This window comes from Oncorhynchus kisutch, unplaced genomic scaffold (assembly GCF_002021735.2).
Source record: "Oncorhynchus kisutch isolate 150728-3 unplaced genomic scaffold, Okis_V2 Okis07a-Okis12b_hom, whole genome shotgun sequence".
NCBI lineage: Eukaryota > Metazoa > Chordata > Actinopteri > Salmoniformes > Salmonidae > Oncorhynchus > Oncorhynchus kisutch.
Window position 1 is genome coordinate 5,134,891 of NW_022261984.1, and position 18,513 is coordinate 5,153,403.

An 18,513-nucleotide genomic window follows, 5' to 3' on the forward strand; every position below is an offset into this window, starting at 1 on the left:
AGAACAAGGAACTCTGACATTTTCGACATGGTTAACTGGCTGTAGTTATACACGTGCCGCAATTAACCAGTTAGCAAGTCAGAAATGACAGTTTCTTAGTTTTATGGTTTATGCGGATTTATGCAGGGTTGGTGGTAGCTAACTAGCTAGTCTCCGTCAGCATAAATCTAGCAGCATGGTCAATTCAGCACCTGCGTTGGTCACAACAGCATTTACTGCGATCCGGCCTCTGCAGAAATCAGGGCTGTTGTCAAGGAACTTGTCAAGGAAGGGAGTTTGCGTTTATACAGGATGTACCGCCCCCACCAACCTCCAATCAATCATGTCAATGCGTAGCTATACAGAGCCCTCCACATTGTTAAAAATGTTAGGAGGCGTGAGGTGGTATGGAGCACAATTTGGCTTCTGCATGCCTCTGGAGGCTCCGTAATTGCGTCACAACCTCCATACGGAGACTCCAATCACATTTTCGATCAAGCATAAATAGGCTTTTACAATGTGGAGGGCTCCATATAGCTCTGCATTGACATGATTGGTTGACTGTAGGTAGGGGGAGTGAGGTCCTGTTTGAACACAAACTCACTTCCTTGACAACTTCCTTCACAGCAACTCGGTCTCCTCTGAATGTTGAGTGGATGTTGAGATGTGTCTGAACTCTGTGAAGCATTTATTTGGGCTGCAATATCTGAGTCTGGTAACTAATGAACTTGTCCTCTGCAGCAGAGGTAAGTCTGGGTCTTCCTTTCCTGTGGTGGTCCTCATGAGAGCCAGTTTCATCATAGCGCTTGATGGTTTTGCGACTGCACTTGAAGAAACTTTCAAAGTTCTTGACATTTTCCAGATTGACTGACCTTCATGTCTTAAAGTATTGCTGGACTGTCGTTTCTCTTTGCTTACTTGAGCTGTTCTTGACATAATATGGAGTTGGTCTTTTACCAAATAGGACTATCTTCTGTATACCCCACCTACTTTGCCACTGCACAACTGATTGTCTCAAACGCATTAAGGAAAGGAATTCCACATATTAACTTTTAAGAAGGCACACCTGCTAATTAAAATGCATTCCAGATGACTACCTCATGTAGTTGGTTGTGAGAATGCCAACAGTGTGCAAAGCTGTCATCAAGGCAAAGGGTGGCTACATTGAATAATCTCAAATGTAAAATAAATGTAGATTTTTTAAAACACTTTTTGGGTTACTGTATGATTCCACATGTGTTATTTCATAATTATGATGTCTTCACTATCATTCTACAATGTAGGAAATAGTACAAATAAAGAAAAAACACTTTAATGAGTAGGTGTGTACAAACTTTTGACTGGTACTGCATGTGTTCCAGAGGAGACTGTTCCAAAGGAGACGGTTCCAGAGTAGAGAGACCCACAGTAGTAATTGTACTTGAATACTTGCAATGTCTGCTTTGCAGGTGGGAAGATGCAAGTTAGTTACCTGAAAAATATTTAATCTCTCAATGTTCATCTTAAAGTGCACCAAATTCATGCATTTAGTTGTTGATATAACTTTTTTTCTTGCCAGCGGTTCTCTTCAAGCCACACTTTGATATGAATCTACAATATATTAATATTCCCCCAAGCAATTACAGAGTTGATCAGAATTGGCCTATGTTGGTGATATGACTTCTTCTTTTATGGACTCGGCGCACAGTGCTTTGTGTGACGCATTGAGTGATGGCTGAGATAAATTGCTTCCCGTGTACATTTCCTGTCAATTGACACAATAAATTATGGTCGTCTTTTTAACTCTAAGGTAACGTTCCAACGTAGAATGTCCCACTACCCGATCCGTTGGTTTGTTTCCGGAAGTACATTTTTTGGGGGTGGATGCTTATTGTGTTGTCTGGCTAGCAAAGTAAGTGCCGAGCCAACTACCATAGCCTTGCTTTCTCTCAATACCTCTGGTATTTGTATTTATTCGAATAGCCTCATATACTGTAAATACATATACAGATAGATATCTTATATCTCGAAATTATAAAAAAAAAAAATGCATTAGGTAGAGACCACAACATCCAACAGTAACGTTTGCTAGCATGCTAACACAGACAAAAGTGGTTTAGTTACCTGTATCTTTGCAGTTAATTTTAGCGATTTTTCCTTTTGATATACGGAATGGTAACACTGACCAACCTGAACAAAAGTAGCTAAAAGTTACTATCTCTTAACTGTAGCTAGCTGCTCATAGACACTTTGCCATGATGTCCGCAGCCATCATAACCTTCCAGTCTCAGCTCTCCGGGGTCATGGAGACGGTCCTTAAGTCAGCTATGTACGAGATCACCAGGCTGGTGGAGGATAGTTTCCTGGAGGAGGTGTCCAGGAGCCGGGAGCAGGTCGAGTCGCTGAAGAAGCGGCTGCAGTGGTCGGAGAACAGAGAGGGAGACCAGAGGGGGAAGTGTGGGGACTGTGGGAGAGCTGGCAAGGAAGGTCATGAGATAAGCTTAGGAACTTCACAGACAGGTGAGAAGAAAGACATCTAACGACACAGTACCAGTCAAAAGTTTGGACACACCTACTCATTCTAGGGTTTTTCTTTATTTTTGTATCTTTTTTTCTACATTGTAGAATAATAGTGAAGACATCAAAACTATGACATAACACATGGAATCATGTAGTAACCCAAAAAGTGTTAAACAAATCAAAACTTATTTTACATTTTAGATTCTTCAAACTAGCCGCTTTTAATTAACAGCTTTGCCTTCGCTTGGCATTCTCTCAACCAGCTTCACCAGGAATGCTTTTCCAACATTCTTGAAGGAGTTTCCACAAATGCTGAGCACTTGTCGGCTGCTTTTCCTTCACTCTGTGGTTCAACTCATCCCAAACCATCTCAATTGGGTTAAGCTCGGGTGTTTGTGGAGGCCAGGCCATCTGATGCAGCACTCCATTACTCTCCTTCTTGGTCAAATAACTCTTACACAGCCTGGAGGTATGTTAGGTCATTGTCCTGTTGAAAAACAAATGATAGTCCCACTAAGCGCAAACCAGATGGGATGGCATATCGCTGCAGAATGCTGTGGTAGCCATGCTGATTAAGTGTGCCTTGAATTCTAAATAAATCACATACGGTGTCACGAGCAAAGCACCATTACACCTCCTTCATGCTTCCCAGTCGGAACCACAAATGCGGAGATCATCCGTTCACCTACTCTGCGTCTCACGAAGAGACAGTATTTGGAACCAAAAGTCTCAAATTTGGACTCATAAGACCAAAGGAAAGATTTCCACCAGTCTAATGTCCATTGCTCATGTGTCTTGGCCCAAGCAAGTCTCTTCTTATTATTGGTGTCCTTGAGAAGTGGTTTCTTTGCAGTAATTTGACCATGAAGACCTGATTCACACAGTTGATTTTTTTGTCTGTTACATGAACTCTGTGAAGCATTTATTTGGGCTGCAATTTCTGAGGCTGTTAACTCTAATGAACGTATCCCATGCAGTAGAGGCAACTCTGCGTTTTGCGACTACACTTGAAGAAACATGACAAGTCCTTGACATTTCCTGGATTGACTGACCTTCATGTCTTAAAGTAATAATAGACTGTCATTTCTCTGCTTATTTGAGCTGTTCTTGCCATAATATGGACTTGGTCTTTTACCAAATAGGGCTGTCTTTTACATACCTCCCCTACCTTTTCACAACACAACTGACAGGCTCAAACGCATTAAGAAGAAAATAAATTCCACAAATGAACTTTTAATAAGGCACACCTGTTAATTGAAAACTGACCTCAACTGGAATGAGTATGTTTGTCCAAACTTTTGACTGGTTATATATATATATATATATATATATATATATATATATATATATATATGGAGGAATCACTGAAGTGGGGCTGCTGTAATGTGTACCTTTTTATACTTTGGTGATCACTGATCAGACCGTATTGGTTTAAGAAAGGAGTCAGTCATGGGTGGTGGTGGTGGCATCTTAATAAGATGTTTCCTTTCCTTCATCTGATGTGAGGAGACTCCATTATCCACAATGTTACTTACCTTTTACTCCAAATGAAATGTTCTCTTTGTTTACCTGTGGCCAGGTGTGGAGAGGGGGCGTGGCCTGAAGCAGGAGAAGGTATCAGGGGAGGAGTGGAGCAGCTGTGGGGGTGTGGCCAGGGAAACAACCTTCAATGATCTGGAGGAGGCTGAGGCCACCAGTCCTAGGAGAATCTCTGAGGTAGGTAGGGGACTGACTAAACACATGGAGGCTGAGGCCACCAGCCCTAGGAGAACCTCTTGTACCTAGGGGACTAAACATCTGTGACGGGTGGAGGGTGCAGTGTTACAGAAAGTTCAGTTAGACATGTTATTTTATAGGATATATTAGAACAGATAGTCTGTGATGAAGAATTGGGCAGCCTTTTTAAAACCTCTCCTCATATTTGAACTGTTCCAGTTCTGGGCTGCAGCAAAGTTGGGAGATGTCTGGGGGTCCCAGAGGAGAATTCTGAGTAGAGAACCATCATGTCAGCTCTATACTATCACTGTCAGTTTATCCATCATTTAGTCAGAATCATTTACTCTTCCAGTCCACAGAGGTCGAAGGTCAGAAGCTGGACAGTCTGCTGAAAGAGGAGGCTCTCCACAACACTGAGCTACAGGAGAGATGGGAGTTCTGCCTGGATGGTGAGTCAGGAGTTTACAACAAACATAACAGACAATAGCCAACCTTTATGATAATAGGAGTAACTTATAATATGCTGTGTCATTTCAAATGTATTCATTATTACACATGTCAACATGAAACTGTAAGTACACATTTAACATTACAGTTACTCTACTACTGTTTCTACTATTGCCAATGCCTTAAATCACATGTCAAACTCTTTCCACAGAGTGTCTGTGGGTTTCGCTCCTTCCTTGTACTTGATTGATGAATTAAGGCCACTAATTATTAAGGAACTGTCCTCACCTGGTTGTCTAGGTCTTAATGGAAAGGGAAATTCAAAAACCAGCAGACACTAGGCCCTCTGTGGAATGAGTTTAACACCCCTGTCTTAAATGTTAATGCTTCTAATGCCACATGTCCCCTGTGTTCTTCAGAGGCTGATGGTTCAGATGTCTCTGGGCCCAGTAAGAGTTTTAGTCAGCAGGAGCTGCAGCAGTGCCAAGATGAGTGGAGATCCAGTCTAGACCAGAGGCCTGAACTACCAGGCCCCGAGGGACACTCAGGGGACCTCACCGACCCTCTCTACCGCCCCCACTACAGCGTGGAGGAACTAGGGGGTAACTTTGAGAAGTCTGGTTACTGCAGTGGCGGTAGTGGCGACCATCTTCTAGACATGGAAGGGCTGGATAGGCTTCCTGGCTCTCCGTCTCGTCTGGGGGCGCTGAGCTACGGAGCTGTGGGTCACTACCAGGTGAACCTGGGGGGGTTTAAGGGGGGCGACCATCGCCATCGCTCCCACATGCCTGGCCCCCATCGGATCCGGAGGGAGCAGGTGGAGTCGCCAACGCCATCTCCCCACCCAGAGGGGGGAGACCTGAACTGCCTGTTGATAAACGAGGAGGGGTACCTGCAGGACTCCAGTGTCTTGTACCCTGAACACGGTGTCCCAGAGTTGGGTAACAGAGCCAGCCACCGAGCCATCCACTCTGGAAGCTCAGCCCACAACAACAACACAGAGAGCCCGTATGATGCCGCTGACGATTTTGGACTCTCTCTAAACCTCAGAGATCATTCACAAGAGCAAGTAACAGGAGTAGGGGGGAGGCGTCATGCCTGCAATCAATGTACCATGAGCTTCCCAGACGCTGGTTCCCTCAAGGCCCACAAGCAGACACATAAAACGGGGAGAGGGTTGAGTTCAGGGTCTGGGCCTCCATACTCCTGCACCCAGTGTGGTAAGACCTTCACCCAGGCCTGCAACCTCAAGGTCCACCAGCGGGTCCACCAGGCAGAGGGACTTCACCTCTGCAGCCACTGCTCCAAGGGCTTCACCTCCTTCTCCGACCTGAAGAGGCACAAGTGCAGCCAGACCACAGACAAGCCCTACTGCTGCTCCATCTGTGGGAACAAGTTCAGTCGGCTCTGGAACCTCAAGCTGCATCAGCGCATTCACACGCAGGAGAAACCCCACCGCTGCACTATGTGTGACAAGAGCTTCACGCGGGTGGACATTTTGAAGGTACACCAGCGCACACACACTGGGGAGAGACCGTACTGCTGTGCTGTGTGTGGACTCTGCTTCAAACGACTGGCCCATCTAAAGTTACACCAGCACAAACACAGGCCGGATTTCCTGGCCTGAGCGGTGGTCTAGAACAGTGATTTCAACACTGTGAGGCATGGGTTCCTCCAATTTCTTTTAAATATATATATATATATATACTTACAGTCCATTCAAAAGTTTGGACACACCTACTCATTCTAGGATTCTTCTATATTTTTACAGTTTTCTACATTGTAGAATAATAGTGAAGACATCAAAACTATGAAATAACACACATGGAATCATGTTGTAACCAAAAAAGTGTTAAACATATCAAATATAATGATTTATTTTTTCAATATACATTTTTTAAGTTTCTTCAAGTGCAGTGGCAAAACCATCAATCGCTATGATGAAACTGAATCTCATGAGGACCGCCACAGAAAAGGAAGACCCAGAGTTACCTGGTCGATGACATTCGATGGATTGGACATTAGAATGGTGGAAATCTGTCCAAATTTGAGGTTTTTGGTTCCAACCGTGAAGCATGAAGGAATGTGGTGTGATGGTGTGGTGGTACTTTGCTGGTGACACTATGTGATTTATTTTGAATTCAGGGTACACTTAACCAGCATGGCTACCACCACATTCTGCAGTGATATGCCATCCCATCTGGTTTGCGCTTAGTGGGACTATTTGTTTTTCAACAGGACAATGACCAAACACACCTCCAGGCTGTGTAAGAGTTATTTGACCAAGAAGGAGAGTAATGGAGTGCTGCATTAGATGGCCTGGCCTCCACAAACACCCGAGCTCAACCCAATTGAGATGGTTTGGGATGAGATGGACCGCAGAGTGAAGGAAAAGCAGCCAACAGGTGCTCAGCATATGTGGGTACTCCTTCAAGACTGTTGGAAAAGCATTCCAGGTGAAGCTGGTTCAGAGAATGCCAAGAGTGTGCAAAGCTGTAATCAAGGCAAAGGGTGGCTATTTGAAGGATCTCAAATATAAAATATATTTTGATTTGTTTAACACTTTTTGGGGGTTATTACATGATTCCATGTGTTATTTCCTAATTATTATGTCTTCACTATTATTCCACAATGTAGAAAAAGAGTAGAAATAAAACCCCTTGGTGTGTAGGTGTTCTAAACCTTTTGACCGGTAGTGTGTGTATATACATACATATATACAGTGCCTTCGGAAAGTATTCAAACCTCATGACTTTTTCCACATTTTGTTACTTACAGCCTTGCAAAATTGATTGTTTTTGTTCCCTCATCAATCTACACACAATACCCCATAATGATGGGGAGTGTTGCTGCACAGATATTTTCAGGTCTCTCCAGAGATGTTTGATCAGGTTCAAGTCTTGTCTTGGCTGTGTGCTTCGGGTCGTTGTCCTGTTGGAAGGTGAAACTTCGCCACCAGTCTGAGGTCCTGAGCGCTCGGGAGCAGGTTTACATTAAGGATTGCTATGTACTTTGCTCCGTTCATCTTTCCCTCGATCCTGAACAACATCCCCACAGCATGATGCTTCCACCACAATGCTTCACCGTATGGATGGTGGCAGGTTAGATGTGAAGCTTGGCTTTTTATTTCACCTTTATTTAACCAGGCAGGCTAGTTGAGAAGAAGTTCTCATTTACAACTGCGACCTGGCCAAGATAAAGCAAAGCAGTGCGACAAAATCAACAACACAAAGTTACACATAAACAGACGTACAGTCAATAACACAATAGAAAAATCTGTATACAGCGTGTGCAAATTTAGAAGAGTAGGGAGGTAAGGCAATAAATAGGCCATAGAGGTGAAATTATTACAATTTAGCATTAACACTGGAGTGATAGATGTGCAGATGATGATGTGCAAGTAGAGATACTGGGGTGCAAAAGAGCAAGAGGATAAATAATATGGGGATGAGGTAGTTGGGTGTGCTATTTACAGATTGGCTGTGTACAGTTACAGTGATCTGGCATTCAGACCAGAGTTCAATCTTGGTTTCATTAGATCAGATAATATTGCTTCTCATGGTGTGAGAGTCTTTAGGTGCCTTTTGGCAAACTCCAAGTGGGCTGTCGTGCCTTTTACTGAGGAATGGCTTCTGTATGGCCACTACCATAAAGGCCTATTGGTGGAGTGCTGCAGAGATGGTTGCCCTTCTGGAATGTTCTCCCATCTCTACAAAGGAACTCCGGAGCTCTGTCAGAGTGACCATCAGGTTCTTGGTCATCTCCCTGACCAAGGCCCTTCTCACCCGATTGCTCAGTTTGGTCGGGCGGCCAGCACTAGGAAGAATGATGGGGGCACTGTGTACTTGTGGACCTTCAATGCTCCAGAAATGTTTTGGTACCCTTCCCAAGATCTGAGTCTCAACACAATCCTGTCTCTGCGCTCTACGGACAATTCTTTCAACCTCATGGCTTGGTCTTTGCTCTGACATGCACTGTCAACTGTGGGACCTTATGTTGACAGGTGTGTGCGCCTTTTCAAAATCATGTCCAATCAATTGAATTTACCACGGGTGGAATCAAATCAAGTTGTAGAAACATCTCAAGGATGATCAATGGAAACAGGATGTACCTGAGCTCAATTTCGAGTCTCATAGCAAATGGTCTGAATACATTTTTTAAATACATTTGCACAAATTTCTAAAAACCTGTTTTCGGTTTGTCATTATGGGGTATTCTGTGTAGATTGCTGTGGATTTTAATTTATTTAATCAAGGCTGTAACGTAACAAATTTTCAAAAGTCAAGGGGTATGAATCCTTTCCGAAGGCCCTGTATATACTCAGTCTGCTCTGAAAGTTGTAATAGTGGAATGCACAAGGTGTAATTTCGAAATTGGGTAGTAAATCATCAGTTCCTCTTGTCATGTTAGTCATTGCACACCTTAGAGAGCTATTTATAACTTGTCAGAAATGTCCAGATCAACGAGCCCATGTCAACTAAAGTTTTTTAAATTGATATCTTACAAAAATATAAACAACATGCAACAATTTTACTGAGTTACAGTTCATATAAGGAAATCAGTCAATTGAAATAAATGTATTAGGCCCTAATCTATGGATTTCACATGACTGGGCAGGGGAGCAACCATGGGTTGGCCTGGGAGTGCATAGACCGACCCACTGGGAGCCAGGCCCAGCCAAACAGAATGAGTTTCTCCCCACAAAAGAGCTTTATTACATACATAAATACTCCTCAGTTTCAACAGCTGTCTGGGTGGCTGGTCTCAGACAATCCCGCAGGTGAAGAAGCTGGATGTCGAGGTCTTGGGCTGGCATGGTTACACTTGCGGTTGTGAAGCTAGGTGGATGTACTGCCAAACTATTGACAAGTATGTTGGAGGCGGCTTATGGTAGAGAAATGAACATTCAATTATCTGGCAACAGCTCTGGTGGACATTCCTGCAGTCAGCATGCCAATTACACGCTCCCTCAAAATCTGTGGCATTGTGTGACAAAAATGCAAATTTTAGAGGCCTTTTATTGTCCCCAGCTCAAGGTTCACCTGTGTAATGATCATGCTGTTTAATCAGCTTCTTGATATGCAACACCTGTCAGGTGGATGGATTATCTTGGCAAAAGAGAAATGCTCACTAACAGGGATGTAAACAACATTTGAGAGAAGTAAGCTTTTTGTGTGAATGGAACATTTCTGGGATCTTTTATTTCAGCTCAAGAAACATGAGATCAACTCTACATATATTTACATTTTTGTTCAGTATAGGTTATTTAGCCCATAGATCTTGACAAGTTTGTCAGTCAAATAACACATGAATACACATTAGACATGGCCAAATGTATAGAATTGCAAGAAAAAGAGCTTTAAAACAGCAACATTTCCTTTGCATCCCATGACAAAATGTGTAGAATTGCAGGAAATAAGCTTTAAACCCAGCAACATTCTCTCCACCAAGAGCGTCGTGAACAGTTAGTGTCATGAACAGTGCCAATAGAAATAGACATGTTAGATTCTGGGTTAAACTTTGAACATTGTTATACTCAGAAGAATAGTATAGTACTGGTTTTTACTTCAGAAGTTAATGGTCTGTAGGAGCCAGGTGGCTTTGGAATGTGTAGGGGAGACGGGTGGAGATCTTAGAACCTAACAATGTCACTGAGGGAGAGAGGGCAATGTATAACGTTTACATTATGTCAGGATATGTTATTGTTAGCCATCAGGGATCCTCTGGGAGAAGAGACACTGTCTATCAATCACCATGACAGCCTTGAGTTGAAGAGACTCAGCCTAGGAGAAAGGGTTGTCAGTACTTGTGTGAAATGTTGTTTGTCTGAATGCAGCTCTATCGACCCTTTGGGAAGAATTAAACTTGGATAAGCTTTCCTAGTGTCCGTGGAGTCATTAACTCAAAGAATTAGAACCTAACATGTGGTACGAGTTCCCCAATGCTGGAAGGGCCCCTGAGTGAAAATATTTTGGATCCCTTGGTCTCGATTTTTATTTGACATTGAGAACATTTTTTTTATGATCAATTGTTTATTAATAAGGACATTGAAAATATAATCTGTTGGAAACCTAACCATGTTTTTAATAATAATGTATGCATTTTATATCAGGAGTTCCCAAACTCTGTCCCCACGTTTTGTTTTTTGCCATAGTGTAAAGGTGGTACTCTGCTTGCTAAGCGAGTACCACATCCTCCTGATTCGGCCCATACCGGTTTTGAACTCCGGACCTCTCAAACACACGTGACCACCCTTCTCAAGCGTCTTATCCGATTGCGCCACCTCAACAGTTACCGAATGAGGCGATGCAAGCGGTCTAGGAATCGTCTGTCATAATGATCATACCAACCTACCAAACATTTCAAAAGCACTTAAACACGATCATGACAGACTTACAACTTCCCACAAGCAACGGAATGCCCCATATTCAAGTCTGACCAATTCTTCAACCAATAAGATTTTAGCTAGCTTGATCGCTAGCTACCTTTACTAATAATCAAATTCGTTCGTTTGCTTAACATTGACTATATGATAAAACTAGCGACATTATCCGCATTAATAAGTTTGTAATTGTCAAATGGATTTGTTGTCATGTTTTGGAGGAAATGTACAAGGTCAGTAGTGAAATGTAACAACCCCCTCCACAAGAAAAATTACGACTTCGACGGTTGTTCAAGTGAAACTTCCGATGCCAGACCAGATTTTCAAGTACAAATAAAACGGAATAAACACATTTTAAAGCAACAACTTCAAACCCGCTGAACATTTTTTTTAAAAGCATTGTGTGACATGAACACAGTACACCTAAATTTAAATTTGGTTTTAGGATTCTAACTTTCCTAATAAATAGAATGAAAAACAAATGACAACCAAAATTAGTTTTAATTAAATTAATCAACTCAATTCAAATTCAACATTTTTCTTTAACATTTTGATACATTCTCTCGCAGCATGATTCTTCCAAACAAAAGCAAATTCACAGCAAACAGAACTATTCCCTCATCACCATCTGACACCCTATTCCCTATATAGTGCTATATTTCTAGTCCAAAGTAGTGCACTATATAGGGAATAGGGTGCCATTAAAGGCTCGTCCCGTGTCCTCTCTATCGGTCTTTGTGTATTGTCTTCAGGTGTTTCTTCAGATGGCCAGTCTGTTTGAAGTGCTTGCCACACTCAGAGCAGGTGTAAGGTTTCTCCCCAGTGTGGACAAATTTGTGCCTCTTCAGATTATTGTAATCCAGAAAGCCCTTCCCGCAGTACGAGCACCAGTGTCTCTTCTCCCCATTGTGCCACCTCAGGTGAACATTCAGCTCCACACGCCTCTTGAACCGCTTCACACAGAGGGAGCAGGCAAACGGTTTCTCTCCAGTGTGAACGCGGAGATGCGTCTCCATGTCGCGCCGGATGACGAAGCGTTTGTCACAGATCGGGCAGATGAACGGGCGCACGCCGCTGTGGACCATCTGCTCGTGCTTAGTTAGGCCGAAGCGGTAGACAAAGGTCTTGTCGCACTTCGGACACTGGTGGCCACGCTGTTCACCGTGGACGCGGGCGTGGCGGTTGAGGCCCTTGAGGTTGGGGAAGTCCTTGCCGCAGGTGGAGCAGGCGAACGGTCGCTTCCCCGTGTGGAGGGAGGCGTGGCTCTCTAAAGCAGCGGCGCTGCTCAGTACGCGACCACAGTCTGCACACTGGTTCTTGGTAAAACGTTTCCGTGGAGACTTGGGAGACTGTTGGAGCTGGAACGGTCCTGGCGGCGACCACATCGGTTGTGACTTGCGATACCGCTGCGCCTGCTGGAATGTCAGCGTGCACGGGGGGGACTTTTTGAATCCGGAGTGAGGGCTGACGGTGACAATGAAGGGGATAGGTTGAGGGGTGGAGGGAGAACGTTTCAAATTCAATAACGCCGCGGCCGCCGAGCGAGGTCTGCCGCGACGAGGGGTGGCAGAAATTACCTTGAACTGATGAGGCTGTGGGTGAGGAGGGGTGGTAGGAGAAGGATTCACATTCGCCTCCGTAGCCTGGTGTGGGCTGGGGGTACCGTGAGGGCTGGTGCAACGCGGGCTGGTGCGGCGTGGGCTGAGGCTTGAGGTAGACGCAGCATGAGGGCTGGGGCTGTACGACCGGCGGCGCTGTGGAGTGGAAGGCAGAAACGATGTCTGTGTGACCAGACCTCTAAGCTCTGACCTCTGACCTTGCTGTGAGGTCTTAGTGACCTTCGACCTACTCCTCTTAGCCTGGGCTAGGGCCAAACCTCTCTGAGCCTGCACCCAGGTCATGCTTCTCTTCTTGGATTTGGACACACAAACACCAATAGGTGATTGTCTGGTCAGAGAGGTCACATCAGTGTTAGCTCCTCCCTCTTCCTCACTGATGATGTGGTTACTACTTCCTTGTCCACTAGACTTGTCGTCAGCCATCTCACCGTTAGCTGTGTCCTCTACTACATCCTGGTCAACGTGCGATTCCCTGGACTTTTCTTCTCCGTCCTCCATCACCTTTGAGTAGTCGTGGTCTAGAGGGGCGGTTCTCTCTCCTCTGGGTTTCTTAGCAACCACTGGAGATGGCATGCTGTCCTGGGGGCGGGGCCTTAAGCGGAGGCGGAGACCGGAGAGGAGCGCTTCACGTCGACTTGACTTTCGCTTGCTGCCTAACTGGACAACAATCTCCTCCTTTTTCTCACCAACGGGGGTCGTTTCCGTAGCAACAGACCTGGTCATCACAGCTTCCAGAGACGTGGCAGAGAGGGGGGAAAGCCTCTCCCCCTCATCTTCCTCCTCCTCTTTTTCCTCCACCCTCGGTAGGGAGCGTACTAAGGGTGCTACTGACAACTGAGCTGAAAACTGTGTCATAAACATCTGACAGGGGCCAGAGGGTGTGGTTACAGCAGGGGCTGACAGCTGTAGAGGGGCTTCATCAGACGTCCTCCCTGGGACAACAGGGGACTTCGGTGATGGCAGAGTGGGGGACAGTTGCACATGCTCAGTGACCAAGGACACCTGCTTCTCAGAGGGGCCGGCAAGTTCTTCAGACATAGTTAGCAACTGAGCGGACTGGACCGGTGTTGGCAGAGTTGCCGTGGCAACATCCGACTTCTCCAAAACTGTAGGCGGTAGCGGTTGTGTTGGTGGTGCGGCCGGTGGTCCATCAGGTACAGCTGTAGGCCTAGCTGGTTGTGTTGAGGGCACTGCTATTGGACGAGCTACAGGTAGAACGTTTGTGTGGGACTGTGCTGGTGATGGTCGAGGAGATGGGGATGGACGAGGGGGTACGGGGCTGGGCTGTGTATTCTGAAGAGGGGTTCTGGGTAACCCGGAGATGACAGGTTGCGGGCGCTCTGACGATGCTGCTGTCGACTTCACCGCTACAGTCGACTGGACCGCCGTGGTCGTTTGGACAGTTTCTTTTGACAGAGTAGTTACCGTGGACTGGGCCATTACAGTAGACAGGACAGTTGATGTAGATTGGATAGTGGCTGATGATTGAGAAGATGCTGTCTGGTGTAACGTTGGAGACTCTGCTGCTGGTATTACCAGTGACTGCTGTTCTGCTCCAGGGGCCTGGCCTGCACTGGCACTGGTAAACTCTCTGGTCCTGGGCTGGGATGGGCTGAGAGCCTGGGGGGTCTCCTGGGTGTCTGGTTCTCCCTGGAGGGGGGCCTCTGCTGAGGTAGGCTGGGTGGTAGGAGGCCTTTCCTGGGTGTAACGGTTGACCAGGGCCCTGACGGCTCCAGGTGGGACCAGGGCTACAGAGGGAGAGAGATTGACAGGATGGAGAAAGGTAGAAGGGAAAGTTGTAAGGGAGAAACAGAAAGAAAAAGAGAACAACAGTGGAGAGATTATTATAGATATTAGTAGAGCCTGGTTCTCATCCCAATACTGTTTAATACATTGTAATAAGATGCATGTCTCCCTAGTTCCTACCTCTGCCTGGTAACTCTCTGAGAGGTTGTCTGCGGACCAGAGTCGGGGGCTCTCCCCCCTCCTGCTTTAGCAGTATGTACCCGGGGGAGTAGTCATCAGAATAGTCTGCCTCCTGGGGGGGGGGGGGGGGGGGGGTGAATGGGGAAAGACAACCACAATAGGGTCAACAAAAACTCTGATGAAGGCTGTGAGGTCAATATGTACGCTTAAATACACAAGTGATTCTAGGGAGAGCAGTGTTAAGGTTTTTCTTTTCACTGGGGTCGACAACAGCAGGTTGAGTATAGAGGTAGATTAATTGGCAAGACAGCACCCACAGATCTGGGACTCAGGCTTGAAGCCTCATCTTACCCAGTCCACCTCCTGTTTGATCAGTACAAAGGCCATCTGTGGGTTGTCCTCCTTGTCGTAGGCCCCACGGTGCAGGTCCTCCTCGCGCAGGTGCTGTTCCACAGACAGAGGCAAAGCTTGCACTGTCAGAACTGGAAATACCAGATTAGGAGAGACAGTGGTTAGGAGATGAGGAAATGTAGAGGTGAAGATGACAAACCAGGTGATGACATGACAACATCCTGTGTTGCAAAGTGACTAGCATTATTAAGGTTATCAGTAATTTATGAATGCATAATATAGGCTACACCTCTCAAACATGTTCTGTTTAATATTGTAGTCTATACAAATTAAACATAGGTACATGAAGCAGTTTTGTTAAATATTCTCAACTTTGAGCCTTCATATGCTCAGCTGAATAGCTAGCTATCAGGATGTGTGATCACTTGAACGTAGCTTAGCTAGCTTGTCCAAAGGTGTATTCATTCCACCGATTCTGTTGCAAAACGTTTCTTGAAAGGGAGGGAGCAAACGAAATGGGAGGGACCTACCTGAATTTGTACAATATCTACTAATTTTAAACTCAAAACAAACTGTTTTGAGGGAACAAATAACCCGGTTTCTACTCACCACATTGGACACCAATGTCACGTTTGCCGATACGTGATGTTCTTTGACTCGGTCCAGGCTCTGCGGTTTGTCTTTCACTTTCACCCGTCGATTTCTTCACATTTTCAGGGGATCGAAGCCTCGATTTGAGGTCCTCGTTCTCTTCTTTTATTCTGCATATTTCGAATCGCAGCTCCTCAATAGTTGTTTCGAAAAGTTGCGTTGTCTCCATGACTGCCGTCTTTAGCACCTTCTCCATAACAGAGGCAAACTGGGTTTCAAAACCTTCTTTCGCCATGTTAACGGCGGCCATCTTCAACCCACACACACGCATATAAATAATCTTCTTCTATGGTATATTGGCGAATGTACAATTTAATCTGTATCCCGCCACCTACTGTGCGGGATGGAAACATAATTACCCAAAAGTGTAACAAACTACCAAACATAAAAAATATAATAGATGTAAAATCGTTAAGTCCAACAAACGTTTCTGCAGCAGCCACAATAATGTCAAGTTTCTTAGACTTTTTTGAGATTTGAGCAGCACAGTTTATAACTGTGGCAATGAACGCCACAAAATCCACATTTTTTCCACACACAGCATCTTTTGACTGGCAGCAGACATTTACTACAGGCTGTGGTGCTTCCACTATCATATCTCCAGGAGCATCAACTGTTCTCAAGTATTTTAATGACCTCCTCATAGGAGATTGATAACTTTTGCAACCTCAATCTCCTTCACCTTGTATGCAGGGCACTCGGATCATGATCCCCACCACAACTGCAACACCATCCTTCTACACACCGTTGAAACATGGCCAAATCCTTTACAATTCTTAGACTGCAGTGGTTTGGGGATGAAAGCTCTTACAGTACATCTTCCATAACCAAGCTTCACATGCATAGGTAGGTGTTCTTTATCAAAGAAACAACAGGACCGACAGACTTTCTTTGTTTTCTCCATTCACCCAGCGGGTCAGACTCTGGGCACCAACCACACCAGGAATTCTCTTCAGGTATTCAACCTGAACATCTGTCGTCACCCGAAGTTTAAAGCACAAAATGTATGTTTCCCGGATTCATGTGAGGCCCACTGCAATCTTCCTCTGTTCTTCATAAATACAGTTAATCATAATAAGACCACTCTTGGTCACTCATAGGCCTACTTCACAATTTGTTACACCTCAAACGGGTCTCCCACATATACATCCTTACTTAATAAACGCATCCTAACAAGAAGCGATTCAATATCATTCACACACGTGTCCTCCACTCCAATTTTAGACCATTTCCTTTCTGTTCCAGTTCGAGACTACTGTTATCCATTCAGAACATTCATCTTCATCAACTTTGATCGACGCGCTGCTTGATTCGAACTCAGCATCCACTTCCGCCATCTTACTTATTTGTATTTGTTATTGCAACAATAATAGCAATATTACACATCAATACAGGGACATTCCTGTGAATACAATTTTAAAAATGTATTTATAGAACACCAGTCGACCATAAAAAAAATCATAATAATTTGGAATTTGTGGCTGTGATAACTAGTGAAAACTGAAGCCATGTTCTGATCAATCCTGTCCATTATATTCGAAACAATAATATAGTTACCACAAACACAAAGTCAGAAGGCCAAACTACTCAAACCCGACCAAACAGATGCACAGCCTTTGGCAGGAAAAAAAAAACTAAGTTGGGTGTGTAAAAGTCTCCCATTCAAAGGTGTTCCGTTTCAAGATGTGGGCACAAAGACGTCTGAATGGCACCAGGGGAAAGACGGACAAACAAAAGCCAAAGAGAAAAATGCTGCTGAAATGGCAGTAAGTTCAAAGACAGATCATTGTAATTTATACCATACACTTTTACAAAAACGTCCTTTTAATACTGTACTAACTGTCAAAATAAAGAATGTTGCACACTCATGTGTAATCTCCCAGCAATTTAATGGATATTTACCAACATTTTGGCATCACTGTGATGCCTCACCCTGAGGAAGGCACAGTGATGGCACGTTTCTCAATAAAATTGAAGAAAGTGGGACTTTAAACGGGTGGCCTAACTATGTGGTCACTAAAGATCCAACGGCACTTATTGCCAGAGCACGTCATGATGAGTACCATTGTAGGTGTACTGTGTTTATCAAACTGTATTCCTATCAGTAACATGTATGTTAAGTGTATGAATAATGTATATTAGACAAAATATCTGTAAAAAAATTAACAAATACTAATGTAAAATAGTTACATTTGTCCTCCAAAGAGGGAGGTGGATGGGACAATACAATACGGTTAGGATGGTGTGTTCCCCCTTAAGCTGTGAAGAGCTTTGGGTGTCTAGAAAAGTGCTATGTAAGCCCAATCAATTATCATTATTAATACATGTTTTGCCATCTTCTGTAGCTTGAAGACCATGCCTTTCTCAAAAGATGTAAACTGGTACAAAATACCAAAAAAGGTAGACAAGGCTGTGTAACGTTAATGAATAATTGACTATAGTAAGTGCCTATGTCACAAATAAAGTAACATGGTTTAAGTGTTCATCTTAAATCAGCCATAATTCTGCCAATTTCAAACATTTACCATTACCATCTGAGCATTTCTGTGAAACTGTGTATGTTTTACTTGTGAATTATGTGTGGGTTCTCATTTGTTATCCTACATTCCATTTTTAAAACAATGCCGATATTGGAGTAAACCCATTTTGGGTTAAGACACGACTCCAACACCATCACTAAGTTTGCCGACGACACAGCAGAGGTAGGCCTGATCACTGACAACAATGAGACAGCCTATAGGGAGGAGGTCCGAGACCTGGCAGTGTGGTGCCAGGACAACAAGCTCTCCCTCAACATGATCAAGACAAAGGAGATGATTGTGGACTACAGAAAAAGGAGGACCCGAGCACACCCCCATTCTCATCGACGGGGCACGACAACGCCTATTCCCCCTCAGGCGACTGAAAAGATTTGGCATGGGTCCTCAGATCCTCAAAAAGTTC

General features: G+C 44.5%; 2 protein-coding genes across 3 annotated transcripts; one reads left to right on the forward strand and one right to left on the reverse strand.

The window, feature by feature from the left end:
* The first annotated feature begins 1,783 nt into the window (after window positions 1-1,783).
* Window positions 1,784-10,519, forward strand: LOC116360117 (zinc finger protein 260-like). 2 transcript variants are annotated; one of them, XM_031814771.1, is made up of 5 exons: window positions 1,784-1,870; window positions 2,227-2,478; window positions 4,058-4,194; window positions 4,547-4,643; window positions 5,061-10,519. In XM_031814771.1, the coding sequence occupies exons 2-5, from the start codon at window positions 2,262-2,264 to the stop codon at window positions 6,266-6,268; spliced, it is 1,659 nt and encodes a 552-aa protein (XP_031670631.1). In that variant the 5' UTR covers window positions 1,784-1,870; window positions 2,227-2,261; the 3' UTR covers window positions 6,269-10,519. The 2 variants fall into 2 exon arrangements, with proteins under 2 accessions (XP_031670631.1, XP_031670630.1); XM_031814770.1 differs by lacking the exon at window positions 1,784-1,870 and having other exon boundaries at window positions 1,877-2,478.
* LOC116360116 (uncharacterized) lies at window positions 9,250-15,855 on the reverse strand. The gene is made up of 4 exons (XM_031814769.1): window positions 15,529-15,855; window positions 14,920-15,050; window positions 14,569-14,680; window positions 9,250-14,390 (listed from the first exon to the last, which is right to left on the reverse strand). The coding sequence occupies exons 1-4, from the start codon at window positions 15,839-15,841 to the stop codon at window positions 11,749-11,751; spliced, it is 3,198 nt and encodes a 1,065-aa protein (XP_031670629.1). The 5' UTR covers window positions 15,842-15,855; the 3' UTR covers window positions 9,250-11,748.
* Between the last annotated feature and the right edge of the window lie 2,658 nt (window positions 15,856-18,513).